This window comes from Seriola aureovittata, chromosome 3 (assembly GCF_021018895.1).
Source record: "Seriola aureovittata isolate HTS-2021-v1 ecotype China chromosome 3, ASM2101889v1, whole genome shotgun sequence".
Taxonomy (NCBI): Eukaryota; Metazoa; Chordata; class Actinopteri; order Carangiformes; family Carangidae; genus Seriola; species Seriola aureovittata.
Genome location: NC_079366.1, coordinates 19,594,521 through 19,615,126, shown reverse-complemented (window position 1 = coordinate 19,615,126; position 20,606 = coordinate 19,594,521). Strand labels below are relative to the sequence as shown.

At 39.1% G+C, this 20,606-nt stretch overlaps 1 protein-coding gene across 3 annotated transcripts; it reads right to left on the bottom strand.

The window, feature by feature from the left end:
- Positions 1-216: 216 nt before the first annotated feature.
- Positions 217-19,858, bottom strand: acsl1a (acyl-CoA synthetase long chain family member 1a). 3 transcript variants are annotated; one of them, XM_056371732.1, is made up of 21 exons: positions 19,751-19,858; positions 9,503-9,715; positions 8,365-8,479; positions 8,213-8,277; positions 8,025-8,126; positions 7,610-7,709; positions 7,314-7,489; positions 7,018-7,050; positions 6,792-6,843; positions 6,630-6,703; positions 5,725-5,802; positions 4,692-4,826; positions 4,367-4,501; positions 3,971-4,066; positions 3,802-3,874; positions 3,588-3,676; positions 2,689-2,805; positions 2,418-2,561; positions 2,183-2,284; positions 2,032-2,103; positions 217-1,556 (listed from the first exon to the last, which is right to left on the bottom strand). In XM_056371732.1, exons 2-21 carry the CDS (start codon positions 9,695-9,697, stop codon positions 1,416-1,418), a joined length of 2,094 nt encoding a protein of 697 aa, XP_056227707.1. In that variant the 5' UTR covers positions 9,698-9,715; positions 19,751-19,858; the 3' UTR covers positions 217-1,415. The 3 variants fall into 3 exon arrangements, with proteins under 3 accessions (XP_056227707.1, XP_056227706.1, XP_056227708.1); XM_056371731.1 differs by lacking the exon at positions 5,725-5,802 and adding an exon at positions 5,585-5,662; XM_056371733.1 differs by lacking the exons at positions 5,725-5,802; positions 19,751-19,858 and adding exons at positions 5,585-5,662; positions 12,313-12,421.
- Positions 19,859-20,606: the final 748 nt, after the last annotated feature.

The window sequence follows — 20,606 nt, the reverse complement described above, 5'->3', positions numbered from 1 at the left end:
GTCCTTACAGCTGCATCATAGTGTTATAAAGCATTCATTAAATGTTTATAAATGATAAATAGGGGGACTTAAAGTGAAGCAATACCAAGATCCGTATTAATGCACTTTATTGACAATTACAAGAAAAGAAACATAGGTTTCTAGCTACCAAAACATATTAGGGATCTATCAAAAATATATTTTGCAATATAAAAGACATAAACTAAACGCCACAGCTCTGGAAGAAAGTATTTATTTGGTACAGTTGACAAAAATATAGATACCGTACTTGCGTAACTCCAGCACAAAACTGCACTGTTACCCTTTTCATATCATAACAAAAACAATGACAATATGGCTTGAACTGTCAGGGAGTCCTTGACATGATTTTATGTGCATGACGACACAGTTTAGCAAAAATCTCTGACTTCACAACAAAGCTGTGTGTTAAAACAGCTGAAGTGCTGTTTCTCAGAAGGCTGATGGTTTCATGGACCGTCGGTGTAAGTTAATGTGAAAGGACCTGGAATTAATTTTGAAAGACTGGCTCCTTCAATATTACCAAATATTTCCCCTGCATACATCATACAAATGATGTAATGCACCTTTTATCCTGCAGCTTGTGGCACTGAAATTTGAAAGGAGGAACTGCACGAAGAGTATTGTAACATTCAATATTTTTCATGCAGTTAAAAGAAAAACAAAAACAACCAAAAAGAAGCACAAAATGTCTGTCAAGCAACATGATTCCCAGAAGGCTATCAACTACATTGTGCACCAGATTTTTTCAGTCCTTTAGCCTGCAGCACTGAGAAACATGGGAATGCAGGGAGTTAACAATAGAGAGTATCAGGCTCAATACTCTGCATACACATTTTCAGCAGATACAGTATTTACAGGTTTAATGATTACATTAAATATCAGCTTAAATAGATAACCAAAACATTAAATAGTCTAGTATATAAATAGGTAATATTTGTCACTGTTGTAAAAGCATATTTATAAGATTTCTTTCCAGCTTCCAAGAATTAAACCTGACTGAAACTGAAATGTTTGCAGCGGTTGGACCTTTCTGACCATGAAGGAGTCAGACTTATCGGCAGTTAAGGCATGAGCACGTCATATTTCCCCTTTGTGGTTAACCCTAACTCTTATATGAATTATACCAGTGACACAATGACATGTTCGGGAATAATCTGAACTAATTAGCCAGTGACAGGAGAGAAAATTCAGCTGTACAATCATTAATTGAAGTGGGGACGATACATACTTCAAACTGAGATTCATTATCCAGTTTGTTTAAAAGAAGGCCTCACAAATTTGTAAAGATAGTCACTGGCAGAAAAATTGAGGTAAATCCCCTTCACTAGACTATTTGGTTCTGGCTGTGCGCTCTTAATGATTGTCACCTCCCTACATTACTCCTTGAGCCCAGTTTAGATCTTAATTTTGGCATAAAGTTCATCAATCTGCTCTCTGAAGTGGCTCCGAAGCTCAGCCCTCTTGGCCTTCAGGGTGGGTGTCAGGAGACCGTTCTGGACAGAAAACATCTCGGTGTGTAACGCAATGTCTCTCACCTGCAGAGGGGAAAAAGACCACAACAAGAATGAAAGCCAAGAAGCAAAAATAATTATTCAAATAGCTGAAACTAATGACTATCTTTCATCGATTATTCCTTTGGTGTCTAAAACTAAGGAAATGCCTTCCATAACTTTCTGAAGACACAAAGTCACATCTTCACGTTGCTTGTTTGTACAACCAGCAGTCAAAAACTCGACGATTTTCAGTTTACTGTCAAATTCTACAATGAATAAGATGTTACTATGGTATTTTAAGCAACCAAACGCACAAAACAACCAATCAATTATTAAAATACTGAAGTAAATTAATCGACTGATCATTTCAGCTCTAATTTGAAGATGAGAAAAAGATTTATTGAATCAAACACGATGTTGCATGTAAAGAAGTTGTCGTTCCTGGGCCAAATGCAGCAAACTGAAAAAAGCAGAGCATGATGGTATTTTTGATGAAGTCAAACATGGCAGCAGTCACCTGTTCAAAAGACTTGAGTCCTGCTTCTTTGCCCAGCCTCAGGATGTCCTCCAGGATAGCGTTCTTCACCTCCTGTAGACAGTTGGAGAAATGTAAGACATGCACAGAGAGGGAGCTGTATGTTTGGACTGCTGATGTTAATATATCTGACCTTGCTACTGGACAGTTCAGAGTAGGATCCTTCGATCCCTTTTTTCTTGGCCCAAATAGGTAAAAAGTCTGGATCAGTCACCACTATCGCCACCAGACATGCCTTAAAATTACAACACAGATAACATGAAGATCAGATACTGCAAACTATCAAACAAGTATGAATGCAGCTATGAAAAAAATCTGTGGTTTAGTTTCTTCAACACAAATATGAGTAAGATCGATGAGTTACTGACCTGTAAGCTATCACCATGTACAAATATCTGGGCCACTGGATCACTGCGATTATAGACGGTTTCTATCTTCTCGGGGGCGATGTATTCCCCCTGTGCCAGCTTGAAAATGTGCTTCTTTCTGTCAATGATCTTCAGACTGCCATTCTGCCACACACCAGAGGAAAAATGCAACTTCAAATGAAAGCAACACCTGATGCTTTGCTACTCAACTTAACCCTAATGATAATCTGATTTTAAGGGTAAATATTGGCATTCAGCCTGTTTTGCTTACAGGAAGCCATTTCCCAATGTCTCCTGTGTGCAGCCATCCATCCTTGTCGATTGCCTCGGCCGTTTTCTCAGGGTCTTTCAGGTATCCCTGGAATACATTTGGTCCTTTGACACACACCTAGAGTGACAGAGATAACAAGTAAAAACACATTTAGAGTGGTTTTAACCCTTCAGCACAAAGACTTTTTATACTATTTTATAATCTTTATTCTTATTTGTTAAATATCTGGAGATGAACCCCTCCAGTTTTATGATGATTTAACCTTCCTTGTTTTCCCTACCCGCACTGCTTTGTTACAAGGGATTTACTGCAACCTAGTTGCATGCTCCTGTCCCATTTCTATCACTTATGGTGATTTAAAATGGAGATAACTCAGCACTTTTGAGCAGTCTTAAGAGTTTATGAGAGCAGTTTAAAGCTCTCATACAAAAAGTATGGAGTACGTTTTGTAAAATTACAAAAATTGTCAAAAGCAGCCACCCCCCCAAGCTGTGGGAAAGAGGTTTTTTCAGGTGCAGTCAGACAATGTGAGAAGCACTTTATTTAATGGATACTGAGGTCCCAACTCTGTCTGACCTTCAGCTGCTGTTCAGAGAGAGAAAATGGAGACATGGCATTGTTTTGGAATAATAATGTACAGGCCATGTTCAGTGTGATGAAGGAATATGTCACCCAAATACAAACACCATGGCTCTTTTATATTTTATATGCATTTAATATTTTTGGGAATGAACAAAGTTCTGTGGAGATGTTTATTCTAATGTTACCGGACTGAAATAACACCTGAAATTATCCTGTAAGTCAAATTCTGTTTGTTGTGTAAAAACTCAAAACAAATAAAAGTATTTTTCCCCCAGCAACTGTATGTATTTGATTGATGATGAAGCAGTGCTCCTCACCTCTCCTTCTCCATTGGCTGCCAGGTAATTCATTTCTGCCACATCCACCACTTTGAGCGTGTTGCAGGGCAGAGGAGGCCCCACGTGACCTGATGACACAGAGTAGTTACATAACAGTCTCATGGTTGAAAGAAATAAGGAAAATAATTTAAATTCTACACACAGGCTATAATACACCATAATGATCAATAGAAACAGTGAGTGGATGTTCTACCTGCTGTCCAGTCTCCAGGCATTGACATGGAGCAACCAGCTGTACATTCAGTTTGACCGTAGCCTTCATAAAACTGTAGCCAGAAAAAAAAAAAGTTATTGGTGACAGGCATGGAAATAAAAACTTCCAGACAAACCATAAGTGAGATGTGCATATTGATGTGGCTCACCTGACAGCCCAGAGCAGCTCGCAGGAACGTCAGGATGGTCGGTGACACCGGTGCTGCTCCTGTAATCATGAGTCTCACACGACCGCCAAGACTGGCCTGCAAAGTGTGAAACTAAACAGTGAGACTGACAAACTGGCCAGCATTTATTATGCATCAAATAGGATTGAGAATGTCTTTATCTAACCTTAAAAAAAAAATAACACTATTAAAAAAGATGTACAAATGTAGAATGTAAAAATAGGTATCAGTCTATGTACAAACTAATAGGACCAAACCTCATTTAAAGCTAAATACGCCAGATATCTAATACCCCAGATCTTTTAAAGGAAGCAGAAGAAAGTTTCTTGAATCCCTTAAACAAAAACAGACTGCTTTTATAGAACACGTCACATTTACCTGTACTTTTTTGAAGATGAGTTTGTCCCACATGCTGTCCCTTCTAACCACGCCATTTTTCAGCTCTGCCTCCTTCCTCCTGAAGGCAAAATCCAGCAGCCATCTCTTCAGCGGTGTATTGGCCTGACCAAATACCTGTAGCGAAGTGAGAAATGATTGATTTAATTAATCTTTACACAATGGGACACAGAAATGGGACAAAAAAAGTCTACTATTATTAAATGGTCTCAGAGAATATTTCTGAAAAAATATGAAGAGAAAATAGTGAATCAACAACTTCAGTGTGCAACATAAGATCAACTACAGAAGTGATACTTTGTCTGACCTTATCAAACATGCGGTTGAGAAGACGTGGGACCACAGGGAAGACTGTTGGCTGCAGCGTTTTCAAATCATCCATTAAAAGTCGAATGTCTCCTTGGAAGTAGCCGATTCGAGCGCCGTGGATGAGGATGACTCCCTGATGAAGAGAGAGCTGCTTATTCCTCCTTGTGCAGGTTAAATCAGTGTGACGTTTCAGCCACAAGAGGGCGGTATTATTGCACTTACTGACACAACACTTCTAAGGTGTTATTTAAATCTTAAACTTTAAACTTTTTCACATTCAGGAACTACATGTTACCTTGAAAGTCAAAGGCTCTTTGGACATTTATGAAAAACAAATTAATCAGACACCACACACAGCTTCACTCTGTCTTCTAAAGCTGCACATGTTTTGACACTTGCGCTAACAGGATATTCGAGCTTCAATGCTGATAACACAGTCACATTTTATTTAATGTCTCTTACTTTGAGGAATATAAATATGTTTGTTTTTTTTCAACAAAACCTTTTTTTATATGTAGTTTGTAACATTCTCAAGTTTTTAATTTGTTTTAACAAGTCTGTTGGTACTTGAGGATTTTTGATACTCAAATTTCAGTTGTTACTCAAAATGTATTGAGATACAATCAAAGCTGCAGATGTTAAACGTTAGAAGGAACCCACAGCAACATGCCACTAAACCTAAAGATTTAAATTAACATGCAATTGGCAGAGCACTGGTGCTATCAATATTCCCAAACCTGTGACACAAACTCAGATTTACATAGATACAGCTGCTTTCAAAATGCTCTGAAAACACATTTTCTGCCTGCTGCTTATTGTTTCCACTATAATTTTATGACACTTTGATTTCATTATGCAACAAATCTGAAGGTAAACAAGTCCACAACATACCTGTACAACCCTCTCAAACATGTGAGCTAGGGGGAGATAGGATACATGAATGTCACGGAGGTCGAGCATGCAGTGTACCTGCGGAGGACACACAAAGCAAAACACATGCACGTATGCAGGTCAAGCATGGCGTACTGTACCTCCACCACCCTCTCAAACATATGGGCCAATGGGAGGAAGGAGATGAGCACATCTTTAGTACTGGGCTTCAGTGAGCCCTGGATGACACCATACACAGGGGGATGAAGATGAGGACAGGATATAAAAGAGTCAGAGAGAGTCGACAGGAGTTTAGAGTTTAAACAAGCCCATAGAAAAAAACAATGCTCATATTATATTTGGTCCAGATCTCATGGATGTGAGGGTGTGTTTTTTGCTTCCTATAATAATGGTAGTATAATAAAAACACTGAAATGTGCTTATGTGTAAATATCTGCATTATTAATACACTAATGCTACTTAAAAATCACATTTAGTTTCTGATCATTTATGATCGATAATACTAATAATTTTTCAGCATATTTACTATAACACACGCTGTGCATTGATTTTTTTTTTACCCTGAAAATATGCAGAAGTGAAGTACTTTTTTGCAGCCCTGAGTCTTGCTGCATATGGCCCGACAGCCTTCACTAAGATAAGGGGCACTTCTGTGTTGCCTGAGACTGGGGCAAAATAAAGTCTGTAAATCACTCTCTGATGCTTGTAAAGCTTATTACTGTGAGTGTAGCAGTAATAACTGAAGGTAACTCTTCTCTCATTTGAATTACAGGAACACTGTGTAGAGAGGTTTCGTTGAGTGAATGAAACTGTCAGACAGGAGACAACTTGAAAAGTGAGAGGGTGGGTGCTGCCAATGGAAATTACGCCCTTGCATAAATGAATAAAGATGTAAAGGAATATTTCTGAAGGAAAAGAGAACAGAAGCATTCACCTTGAAAAAAAGAGGGCTGGAATCAGATGCACATTATTAGACAATGTAATTTACTGAATCTTGAAGGACAGCACTGAAACTCCAAAGTTGAACTGGTGTTTGTTTGTTTACCTGTGTTACTTTAATGAAAGCTGCAGTGTTGGAGATTACATTTCCGTGAGTAAGCATTGCACCTTTTGGATTTCCTGAAAAGCAATTAAAGCTCAGGATTATACATGATACATGAAAAAAACGTTTCTACAAGGTTAATGTTGCAACAAGTTGTGTGATTACCTGTGGTTCCGGACGTAAAGCAGATGAGTGCGAGGTCCTCTGGTTTTGGGGGCTGCAATCAGAGCACAGATCTACACTAATGCACATCAAACCTAAATTGCAACATCTAATTCAGTTGATGGATACAAATACTGTGAATCCTCGGAGCTGAAAAGCGGATTCTCAATTTACTAAGAATAAAGAACCTTTTTTGGTGTAATCAACAAATGAAGCTGTTCCTACTCACCACTGGTGTCTGGTGGTTTGCTTTACCCAAGGCCTGGAAAATACACAAAACATATAGTGTGTTTTAGCGCAGCTGCAGGAAGTGCTGATAATAATCATGCTTTAAACACACAGGACCCCAGGGCCTAATTTCCACTTAGTTCTAACCAGAACTTGAGTGAGTGACAGTGTGACGAGATGCTCAGCTAGTTTTACAAAACACCTGTTGATGGTTGCAGATGTGCTCAATACAGCACAGAGAAGACAATACAGTTGAGGATCTAACATAGAGAGAAGATGTTAGGTTAGGGTTCTCACCTCAAAGTCCTTCAAACTCAGGATCTCAATGCCACACTCCTGTCCACGAGTGACCAGGTCGCTGTCAAACGCCTCCATGAGCACAATCGTCTTCACAGTTCGGCCTTTCCCGCTGACGCAGTCCAGAATCATCCGAGCCTTTTCAGGCACATCGCAGATCACGGTTGAGATGGCAGCTGAAAAACAGACGGCGACCTAATTAACCGCTTACTTTGTATCAGTGTTCTTGATCTAAAGCACCATGATAGCACTGCAGGTGGTGCGTGGTTAATGTGTGAAGGCGCCCGCTTGTGTACCTTTCTCGATGATGTAGGCGATTGCCTCCGTGCCGAGTGTGTCGTACAGCGGGACTGCCACCAAGGAGTATGTGTAACAGGCCAACTCTGAAATGGTCCACTGAGAGAAAAAAAACAGATTACTGAGAACAAATATAAATGCTCCAGCAATAACTTTTTAAGTGATACATTTTATTTCAATCGTACTATCATCAAATATAATAATGTGGCTAAAGTGAGCTTGATAGGGAAAATAAAAGATTCTGAGTGGAACAGACATTGACACATTATTTCATCATTTCAAGTGCCCTTAGTGTAAACTACAGATTTATTAACATACACTTACAAAATAATCTTTACTTTTCCTAAAGAATGCTGAAAAGGTTAAAAAAAAAAGAAGAAGAAAAAGAAGAAGAAGAAGTAGAATTTGTTTTACCTCTGGCCTGTTCTGGGAAAAAATACCAATGAACTTGTCTCCTGTATGAGAGTGTCCTCGGTGAAGGAGGGCAGACCCGACGTGCTCTGCTCTGTCTGCCACCTACGCAAAGCAAAAATAATGTAGTGTAGTTGTGCATTGTGAAAGAGTACGATGCTAGATCCACATGTATGTGGTCCGCGTCTCACCTCTCTGTAAGACTGCCACTCATACGGCTGGTTTGGTTTTCTTGATCCTAGACAAGGTCCATTATCTGGGGGAGTAAATCAAGCTCATATTTAATGGTGGACTTAGATCTTCAGGGAGTCTCACATTTAACTGACACAAGATCAGCACTCACTCGATACTCTGAGCCCTCGCTGGAACACCTCGTACATTGTGAGTGCATCGTTGTAGTAGTGCGTCATGTTTATGTCATTATCGTTGAGCACTGATCTTCGTGCACGTTCTCCACCCTACGAGGACAAAAATCGAAAAGTTATGACCAGTATGGACTGAACCTACCACACTTCTAGCAACATTATGACAAAAGTTATTATGGAGAACGCAGGTTTATTCTGTGGCGCAGCCCTCATATGTTGACCACACAAATGTGGATCCTGTGCAGAACATGATGCAACACTTTGTGTGTGGTTTGTGCCTAGACCACAGTGAGAAAATGGAAGCAATAGTTGATGCAGGACACATTTACTATTTACACAGAGGCAGATGTTAGTCATTTTGTTTATAAGACTCCTTCCTCTATTGTAAACTTTAGTTCATATTTGTTTTTATGTAATACTGTTGCAATTTCTGTCTTTGCCGTTCATTTTTCCCACTGTTTTTTGATATTTCATATTAAGAAAAAGGACATAATGCAAATAATGGTTAGTTGCAGCTTATATAAGGAAATTATAAGTTGCTCTCTTAATACAGTTTTTATTAGTGCTTCATAGATCACTTAATGACCACTCATAAGAATGACTCCTGGGTTGCCAGGTTGTGAAAAATCCCTTGAACTCATCCTCGCCTTTCTATTTGTTTTTTTATTAATGGCTTCAATGAAGCTTTGTTAAGTAATTTGTTAACGATACATTAAATTATTTTAATTACAACTTACAAACCATAAAGGGTAAAGGGGATCTCATTAGAAAGTGGTACCATAATAAAAAAAACAATCAATGAATCCTATTTTACCAGCACAGCCTGCTTTAACTCTGAGATAAACCTTTTAGCTCCTTAAATGTGACAAGGAGTGAGGAGGTCAAAGCATGTCTTCTGAAGAACTGCACCAACATCAGCTGTGATTAAGTTCCTGGAGAAGATCCCATTGACATTCCTGCTGAGTGAGATCTGCTGTCTAGCTTCTTTTTTTTTTTGCCTCTGGGTCAAGCTTCAGTTATTCCTCTAACACACAGCATTAAAAGACAGTGGATGCACAGAGTTATCTTGTTTTAGTGTGTTGTGTTATGGACATTTGATATTACAGTTCAACCTACTGGTATTTCCACTGACTGCTGTCCGAGGTCACAGGGCGGTTTGAGGGCTTTTGGCCGGGAGGCAAACCAGTAGGTGGTGATGGCAGCGAAAGCACCCATACCCATGAGCGCGTTGGTGGGCAAGCCGCGCACGTACTGCCGAACGTCATCCAGCTCGGGAATGCGCAGCTGTCTCAGGACTTCCTGAGCCTGCATGGCTGTTCTGCACTGACCCTGCAGGAAACCAGAGAGGGGGACATTCAATTCGGAAACTTTTAGTCTTAATTCTGCACTTCTTGTTGTTCTTCATGTTTGTCTCTGTTCCAGGTTAAGATCAGGGAGGTCTTTACCAGAAAAGAGCAATTTTATTTCAGTAATCCAGACAATTCAATGTATTCTGAAAAAATGTCTCCAATAATTTCAAAGGAAAGGTCATCCATGTGAGAGGGTGTTTTATGGTTAATTATTTCCAACATATTTCCTTGAGGATGTGGTGATACAGCAGGATATAGTATTTTATCTTTTCATCAATGGGTCTCTTGTTTTAGACCATTACATGCCAACACGAGATCCTGCTCCTGAATACGAAGCATAGTGGTCCTATTCACAGTTACAGGCAAATTACTGCCGTCTATATCCACATGTTCACACAGGTACATGCAACACTGAATAAACCTTATGCCCTATAGTTGGACAGTGAAGGTACAGATAGGAGATGAGACAGGGGGGATGATGCAATACAGCTGCAATACTTAGACAATTTATCAGTTAGTCAATCAAAAGAAAATGAATATGCAATAATTTTGATAATTCATTCATATTATTAATAATAATAATAATAATAATAATAATAATAATCGTTATATAGGAAAGAAAACTAAACCTTCACTTGTTTAAGGTTCACAAATGTGAAAATTAGCAATTTTTCCTAACCTGAAAATTACAATAAAATGAATATTTTTAGGTTTTGGACTGCTGTTGGACAAAAGAAGACATTTCACGACATCTCAAGGCATCAGGAAAACCCAATCTGAACTTTTCTAAACTGCTACAATCCAACAAATCTTCAATCAGCATCATCAGCAGTCACATTGTTTTGTTGTTTTATCTTTAATTTCTTCCTGTGATGGAACAACTGACACAAAGCAAACACGAACATAACGAGACAGAATCAAACAGTATAAAACGCATCTTTCCGGAGACCCATAGTGAATCATTCAGGGCAGCGTGATATAGCAGCACTGTTCAGCTCTGTGATTCAGTGATGATCCATCACTTCTTATCTACTGTTTTGGATTATTTGGCCAGATCTGCCTACAAGATATATCGCATTTATCAAATCTTTTTATATCTTCATAACATCAAATCTGGCATAGTTTCATTTGGCCCTCCTGATCTTAGTTTTAAAGATCTTAACACTATATCCTTCAATCTAAAGAGGTCATAAATCACCTCTTAAGAAAATTTAAAGCCTGATTTTTATGTTTTGTTTTGCTTATTTTTCTGGGTATCTCATCCTGATTCCATGTTCAGCTGTTCTTCTTTTATCCATTTGTGAAAATGGTCTACTAACTTCAAGTCATTAGATAAATGATATATATAAAGGCGGTTATTATAGTGACTAGTATAGAGCATAAAATTAAATTCTTGTAATGTTTTGTTTAAACAAACAGCAAGAAATGTAGCTCCTTGAATGAGAAAAAAATGTCCTCAATTTTTAAAAGATTTTGAAGAATCTTTGTTTGAGCTGTCTTTGTGTTAAAAATCCAGAAAAGCAGAAATTTAACAATTCAGCTGAGAAATATGCTGTTGAAAAACAAGCACGTGTTTGCCATTGTTTCTCTTCAGCACCTCCACAGAGGCTGTATACAAAAGGAAGATGTGCTATCCCATTCAACAGCTGTGCACTTGGAAAACAAAGACGTAGGAAGGAAATATGACTCCATGCATATTTTCAAATCACAAGCCCCCAAGGAAAAGATAAGGACACGTCCACAGACAGTGCACACACAACACACACACACTACTCATTTGTTGAAGGAACTGAAGCTCACTGGGCTGACACCTCAGTCTTCAAAGTGCCGGATAAATGTCTCTGTTCTGATGAAATTTTAATACAACAGTCAAATGATGGCCAGAATTAAACCATTAAACCTGTTTGACTTTTAATTACATGTTAATGTAAAATGCAAATTACATGAGTCTGTGGCAATTATTACTCCTGAATTTGGAAATACATGAATTAATAATTCGCTCTCTTAACATTTAATGTTTAATTTCATGTTTAATATCAGACTGGGTGGCTCTATGTGAATGAATGTTCAACTTATTTGACCTCTAGATTGGAGGGGAACAGCCCTGTAGGTGAATCAATAGGTAAACAGCCACCACAGAGGTAACAACTGACTTCTCACCTACTTCTATTATAAACACCAAGCCCATGACATATTGGACTAGTGCCAACTGGGACAAAGTGTAGTAGAAAAGCTGCCAATTACATTTCATTAGCCTTTAATTACAACTTCAATGGAATTAATTGTGCTCAAATGAGGTCATTGTAAATCTTCTTATTTTTTGTATCCAGTCACATTAAGCAAGGCTGTTTGGTTCTATTTGTCCTCTATGGCAAAAAAAAAAAATCAATAATCAAAAACTCCACATTAAATGTCACAAAAAAACTAAACTAAATGCTACAGGTGTTACTATTAGCCACTACGAAAGACCAGCAGTGATCACTTCTGTGTCCTCTCCAAGACAGTCTTAAAGGCAGTTTTCAGAAAATCTGTCAAAAATTAATGCTGAACTAAGATTAAATAAATCTCTCTACTCACAGTGTTTATATGAGGAAAAGTAGAGACTGTGTCCAAAGTTGGAGAGGTGTAGTTTAGCCCTGTGCTGCAGCAGTTGCTATTAGAAGGACTCAGACTGACCTCTAATAGACCTCGGAGGTTCTCACAACTATGAATAGCAGAAACACGCCCCTTTCAAAACAGAAACACAGACGCGTGACACACAGCTAGCCATTCAGAGAGCAAATCAAGAAGCAGATTGATGTACTAATATCCATCTGCGACTTGATATCGATATCTAAACATATCTACTGTCCTGATGAGTATTTCGTCCAAAGGAAAAGACAACAAATATAGAAGATAGCTGGATCCGTTTAAATTTGTGTGTCTGTGTGCAGCTTCAATATAAAGAAAGAAAGACCGGTTCAGAAGGAACTGGGTACTGATCTGAGTGATTCAAGCATTTTTCAGTGATGTTTATTCAAGAGTGAATGGCCAACACCTTATCATACATTATCTGGGCTCAGTGTGTGCAATTCTTGTGTTGCTGAGCAGCCGAACTTCTCAAACTTGTCAAACTAAGAATCACACACTAATTACGAGAAAGTCTGCGTATTCCACATGATAGATATGTTGACAAATCCCCCTTTTTTTCATACTGATATCCCAGAATGTGTGAGCACGATCATTCAACTATGACACACACAAAGCCGAGTTTATGTGCAGATTCCTTGGAGTCTGGGATGGATAATGATAAGTTATCATTTTCCAGTTAATACACTTAAGTTGAAACAATCTACACCTCATTTTCCCCCAGTTTCAATAGACGAGACAAGTGATTTGGAAATTTCCTGCTAAAGTTGTCCACAAGGACAGAGTGAAAAGTGGCGAGCCTGAGAGTGAACTAAGTGTAACCAGCTGTGTTTCAATGCTGAATATAGTCATGGGTGGTATGGATAAAATCATATTCTAAACCCCATCATGTGATATATAATTTAAAGGCACGATGTCAATTTTCTGGATATTATCTGGTATTTATGGATACAAGAATCAAACAGTAAACTCAGATCAGCTTTTGGACAATTCAGCACATGTGAGAAATCAAGGTGCTTTATCACATTGATGCAAAAACCCAATATTACCTAGTCCTGCTCATTGATTTGTGACATTGCCAACTACGGACAAATATTAAGGAATAGAAACCATGATATTAACTGCAAACCGGCAAAATCTCTGATTGTCGACATATTTATATTATCTTATGGTATATATCGTCAAGTTGCTGACCCCTAATCATATAAGTAATTTTTCTGATTTATAAATTGTAGTCTTCATAAATTCTTTTTTATACCATTATGAATTGATTGGTGTTTTTTTTGTCTTTTTTACAGTTGGTTACAAATCTGGGCAGTTTAACATATTAATGGTCTCTAAAAACCTTTGTTTTTGGCATATGTTGTGATATCTTTTTACTTTATTTTACAGACTAAACAATCAATGGAAAGAATAACTAACAAATGATAATGTAAATATGTGTTAGTTGCAGCTTTACTATGTGTGTGTCTCTCTTTGTCAGATGTCCAAAGTCAGGCACATGACACTGGTGTCATGCTCAGCTGAGAGTTGTTCGAGGCAAAAGGTACTCCAATAACCTCCCCTCCACCACCACCACCACCTCTACTCTCCATACTTGGCCTGGGAGGATGACAAGCCAATGGCAGAGCCAGCTCTCCAGTCACCCCACACCCCAGCACACACAAGACACTGGAAAAAAGAAGCGGAGAGGGCAGCTGGTTCATTTGACACATAACAGAACATCAAGATTAGCTGGCCACAGCCTGCAGCTCCACAGCAGACTACAGACAGTATCTTTTGAAAAAGAATCACCCCAAACCACAATCGGGAAGTTACAGAAAAAAAAACACATAAGGTTGGTCAGTCACACTTGAATCCCTCTGAAATGTTTATGTTCCTCTTCCACTAAAAACCAAGAGCAGTGTGACACTGAGCTGATAATCGGTTAGGGTGCTGAGCGTCAGGTCAGATGATTTAAGCTCATTATTACAGCCTTACCACTTGAGGATTAACACATGGAGCCCTCAAACACACACATTGTAATCCCATCTTGACAAGACGGATGCTTTCAAATCTCCGAAGTGGCTTCCTCTTGGCTGCCACATGAATCTGCGTAATGCGGTATATATCATACAAAACTGAAACTAAATTGCAGATCAATTGATAAATCGATTACTTGTCAGCAAACTATTTTCGATTAATTGCCAAAGTCATTTATCAAGCCAAACATTTTCTTGCCACCAGCTTATCAATTAACGCTCACTCAGATCATAGTAGGCCTCGGCACAGGCCTGCCGAGCTTGGGATCTCTACAGATGTTTAAGTGGTGCACATGGAGCCATAATAAGAGCAGTTATTGGCACTGGAAGAGTTTGAAATGATGGTGTTTTTTTGTTTTTTTTTAGTCTTTTCAATACTCACTTGTTGCTTTGGGTAAAGTTTTCTGCCAAATAAGTAAATGTAATGTAACTGTAAGGAGGAAAGGGCTTACGGTGAATAGTCGGGAAGGATTTGCTGCTTTTCTTTGTCTTTTGTGACCATGTCAGTGTCTTAAGTTTTGAACTATAACCTGCACAGGATGGGTGTAGATAATGGATAAATGACAGTTTTGTCATAGAAATTAAAGTTAATGAAATCAAATGTAGGTTACAGTGTTTTCAAAGTAGTTTAAAAGTTTATTGTTATGACAACATACCAACTTACATTAAAACAAGAAGTGTGTTATTTTCTAGTTTAATAACAGGAAGGATTTTCCTCAGGGATGCAGTTTACATTAATAACAAGGACAAAATTGCCTATTTAAAAATTCTTGAAGCAATGGGTTCTAGATTTCACCAGATTAAATGACGACTGGCAGATTGTCCTTGTTTTAAATGAGACTCATGTAAGAGGGTAGAGGGTAGCAGCGTGCACAACTCCAAATCTTGAACAATGTATTCGGTGCACGGTCGTAGCAATCTGAACTGACAAACAAAATACGGACACACAAAAGGCACAAGCGAACGTGTTTCGGCTACAAGCTGTCTGCCGGTCATGTACATCTCAATGGCTTCTCTACAGCCTTGTTGTATGTCAATGACTGCCTGTTACAGATTTTGTGCTTAATATAGCTGACTACAGAGGAAGGACATTTTTTTGTCGAACTGAAACCAAACGTGTTCAGACGGTTTGCATCTCAATTCTGTAGGAAAAAAACAAACCAACCCAGACACATTACATGCCATGGCAGCGCAGTCTAAACTTTTTAGTTCTTCAAACTTGTCTACAGCTTCCTGATATGTAGACAAGTACAAGCATGTACGTTGGTTCACTATCGATTCAGTTCTATAAATGCAAAATGTTGACATGTGAAATTCATGTTATTGACTTATCAGATCTGCTTCAGTCCAGCTGCCAATACCTCATTGATAATTCAACAGTCTTACAAATAGTACAGCATGCCCCGAGGGAAGCGATCTAAATAGAAGGATGACTCAATACATTCCTGTGTAAGCCATTTACATATCGGTTTACACAGGCTTGGAGTGAGGGTCGGGCTCCAAAGTAACAGTTCTTCATGAGGATGGTGGGACGAGCAACGGTCTGAACACGAGTTGTGAAAAGGTGAACAGGAGGAGACATGGGCTGACATGCAGCAACATGTTGACTGTCACTGCACGGCTGCCAGATGGTTGTAGAGGTTCATGTGGCTTCAGTCTTTCATCTGCTTCAACCGTCTGCCTGACTCGTGTCCGTCACACTCAACCCTGGGTTTCGAACACAAAGCCTGACCTTGCACAAGGCAACCACACTCTAGATTGCAGGTCCTGACCTGCCTACTGATGAAATAGCACACTCTTGGTCACATGATCACAGAGTGGAGAAATGTACAGGGGAGGGAGGGTGGAGGATGGGATTTGTGAAGTGGAACAAAGGTCACACACCCGTCAAGTGCTGCCAACACAGCATCAGGGCACATGACCTCTACACTGCAGGTCAAAGCAAACACACTGTCATTTTGAAACTCTCAGTAAAAATTTGGGGAGAAAATCAAACTGAACTGCCACTGCCACTGAAATTCAGCTGCATATGCTCTTCATCTGAGGGGATTTTAAACCACGTTATACTTTCCCTCTATTTTCTTGATTAATCATTTAAACTTCTAGTCTAGAAATCATCAGAGACAAGACCATCACAACACCTTAAAGCCTAACATCACTTCTTCATTATTGCTTCTTCAGTTTACTATCACATAAAGCAAATCTGCAAAACCTCACACTGCAGGAGCTGGAAATAGGAAATATTTGTCATTTGACTTGGGGGGGAAAAAAAATCACTTCTGTCAGTTGACTAAATCAGTGAACTGCCTAATCGTGTCAGCTCTATGTACAACAGAAAAACAGCTGTTTTTCAGCAGTAATGCTTGATTAAAAGTAATGGTACTTAATGTGTTAAGTAATGGTATTACCCTGGGAAACCATCAACACGGACCCAATAAAAGCAGCATGAAGCAGAACTACACTGTCGACTGAATGACATCAAATACCGAGAATGCTTCGAGACGTGAGGCCAGCTTTCCATCGTTATACTTATACTATCTGAATGATATTTTCAAAGAAGTTCCATTAGAAAATCATTTGGTTTATCATTTCTTGAAGACACGTAGCAAAGAACGGGTGAGTTCACTGAGTATTCATTTTCAGTTTTGTGATGCAAATTAAGACTTACCCTGATTTACTGAGGCAAGCGCAAACCAGGTAGTTAAAATTTTCTTTTTTATGTTTGCACCTAACTTAAAACATGTTTCCACTGGGCAGTAAATAGTGGGATTAAATAAATATAATAAGAAATAACATCTTATTTGCAGGGTTTTCTCCAGGGATCAAGTTGAGCCGTAGAACTGATGAATATTAAGGAGTGTCAGCTAGAGAGCGCAAAAATTAAGAATGGGTTTATTCTTATTATTATAATAGCTCCTTGCACCTGATTTATTAAGGGTTAAAGTAATACATGTGTCAATGTTATAGCAGAGACACTGGAATTATAGTGTGTGTGCATGGCAGGGTGTGCAGGCCCAACCCTAGTAGAACCAGATCCTCAGTCTGCTACTCTCACATGATTCTTTTAAATTCAGTTTAGACAGTAACATCAGGTTGGCTGGGATGAGCTGAAATTCCTGCTCCTGAAGGCCCCACGTCAGAGCGCTCTTGACTGTTGTGTAAACATCAGCTAGCTCATTCGTTTGCATGCTATCAATCCCCAAACGGACACAGGTTGATGGTATGGCATTCTCAGCCAAGGTGGAGGTCTGCTCCCGAACCACAAGACCACACAGTGTCCCTCTGTTAACTTCAATGTCAACTCCTGTGCTCAAACGCCAAAAAAAACCCAAAAACAAACAAACAAAAAAAAACACGATTGAGGTCACTTTACAACCAGCCCATGTCGGTCATGTCACGGCTCATGTGACTGCACTTCTGGGCCAAAAGATCTTTTCTTAGTTTTAAAAGAAATGTTGTTTAAAAAGGAAAACGGCAAACACAGCACTCGACCTACATTCCACAGATTCCTGAAGGAGGAAGTTTGCCATAAAATGCCCTGAGTACCAAGCACACCCCTGAACTTCACCGCCCCCTCCAACACATGCACACATACTGTACCTCTGTCACCAAAGCACCAACACACAAACAGACCGTGCAAGAAAAACAAAGCCAGAGCTTCTAGACTTAAGTGTTCAGTTAGGACCCGCTTTGACACCTTTTACTACATTACAAATCAGGGCGAGGCATCACAGAGGAAGTATCTGCCTGTTACTTTCAGCCTGAGCGTTTCTGTCGTCTATCTCTGTTCTGAGAGGAAGTGACAGGAAGAGTCAGAACTTTGATCCGATTAATGGCTGTTTCTCTAATTGCACTGAAGCTTAAAGGACCATATCCATCTGTTTCTGCAAGTTAACTACAAGTACCGTATACGTCACATATTTCTGTGTGGTTTCAAACTCAATAAAACCATTACAATGCTCATCAAGTTTGCATTACTTCGGTAGCAATAGTCCCCTCCCTCCACCTCGTCATGTTAATGAGGATTTAAGAAAAAGATGAGCTCCTTCAGCTGTGACTTGGAATATATGTAAAGCAAGCATTTGCAGCAATTTACACAAACAGGAGATTTGCATCAGACATGAAGAGTGACCTGCTAGGATTGTAAATCATGACTGCAGTGACGACTTATCCAGTTGCTGTTTATTATGGAATACAAGAATCTTTCCTCAGTGTAAAGACCAGAAAATATGCCTTTCTTCTACCTCAAGCACAGGAAACATAAACAACCACATTAGTAAATAAAGTTCTGTGATACTCTCTCTCCAAGAAAACCTCACAGTAAAGGTATCACTGATTTTTCAAGTAATATTCCATTAAACATGATTTAAAAAAAAAACCTGACATTACAGAAGCACGTGTAAGTGCAAGAACTGACACAAGAAGAGGTGACAGGGCCATCTGAAACTGTATATGCACAGTTCTCAAATTTTCTGACTATACCTCTGATTATGTCTCCATGTAATATAACAATATTAAAAATAATAATGATTAAAAAAAATTAAATTGCCCCATACTGTCCATTTTTTGTGTATAATTAAAAAACTCCACTGCTGAACAGACTATTGTGAAATGTCTACTACCATGACTCATGAGGATAATGAAAGAAATGAATCCTCATATTAGATGCAACTCAAATAGCTACAAGCGTTTGCTGTTGGATTTTGATATTACATGGAGTTGAACGGAACCCGCTGAATGCATGGAGTGGGTTGAAACATCCTCAGTGTGCAGCTCTCACTTCCTCATGGGTGTGTGCTGAGGAGCACTGGTTTGGGGTTACTAGGTCAGACACATGCAGTTACATATGGCGGGGATGCCACCACACGATAATGGTTACATTGTTCCACTCCTTATAATCTTATATTGACTAACAATGGCGTCAGTGTGCATGGCAGTTTGATACAAAGTAGATAGGGCGGAGATTAGACACACAAAAAAAAAAGTTTCCAAAGTGTCTAATCAGCTCTGATGCTGCGTGTCCATGTCTGCTTTTATTTCAGCGTCATAAATACACGCGTTTCTCAGTGATAACGACGGATCTGTAGTGAGTGATGAACATATTATTCTAAAGTCATCACAGAGACTGAACGTACCGTCAGGCCTATTAGATAAACCTGTAATAAAGATATGCTGAGGAAAAAAAAGATGCAAAACGTGGCTCGGCTCAGGTCTATCTTAAAGGCAACAAGAAAGAGCGAAAAAGCAGCCTGATACTGAGGGCTCGCATCCTGCCTCTTACAAACATCTGTAGACGTGTTACAGTCGACACTGATCCACAGTGGGATATGTGGGGTTTTTAAGCGGGTTAAAATGTTTCCACTGACCTGTGCGCAGCGGCAGATCCGGAGACTTTAACCTGCTTCTTGAAGGAGCAGCAACAGCAGCAGCAGCAGCAGCGGGAGCAGTGGTCTAGGCTCTGTTCAACTGGTGCAGTCATCAGCCAATCAGAGCACATGTTGCTTTGCCTAAAGTTTGAGAGACCTGCTGTCATTGGTCAATATCGTCGTGACAAGAGGGTTGTTCATATATGACATACAATGCACAGTATGTAATGCAACAGGCTCCAGCAGCCACATCCTGTTACCAGACAAACTGGAAGTTACTCAACACACATTTACTGGTGGGAAGTAATTAATTACATTTACTCACGAGCTGTACTTAAGTAGGTCTGAGTGGGTTTAAGGTGCTTATGCTTTATTTGAGTATTTCCATTTATACTAGCCTTCTGCTACTCCACTACATTTCAGAAGGACATGTTGTACTTTCACCTCCACTACATTAATTTAACAGCTTCAGTTAGTAGTTACTTTAATAAATACATAGAGAATCCACTGGTGCAGTATGAATACTCCAGTCCAAAGTGTTTTCTAAGCTCCAATTTCATTTTTCATCATTCTAGTGCAACAACTCACCTCACATGTTCGTGTTTCAATGTAGAGCCAGTTCTTCATACAAGTGAATCTGAATTAAAACTGTCTGAACTAACTTTTACTTAAGTAAAGGATCTGAGTATTTCTTCCACCACTGCCCCCTGTCATGTTTTTTTTTACATTGTTGTATTCTCAGTGAAGGATCAGAGTATTTCTTCCACTGCTGTTAAACAAACTGGAAATTACTCAACACAGATTTTATCTAGGCTGACGTTAACTGCTAACAGCCTAAATTCAAATGAATGCAGGC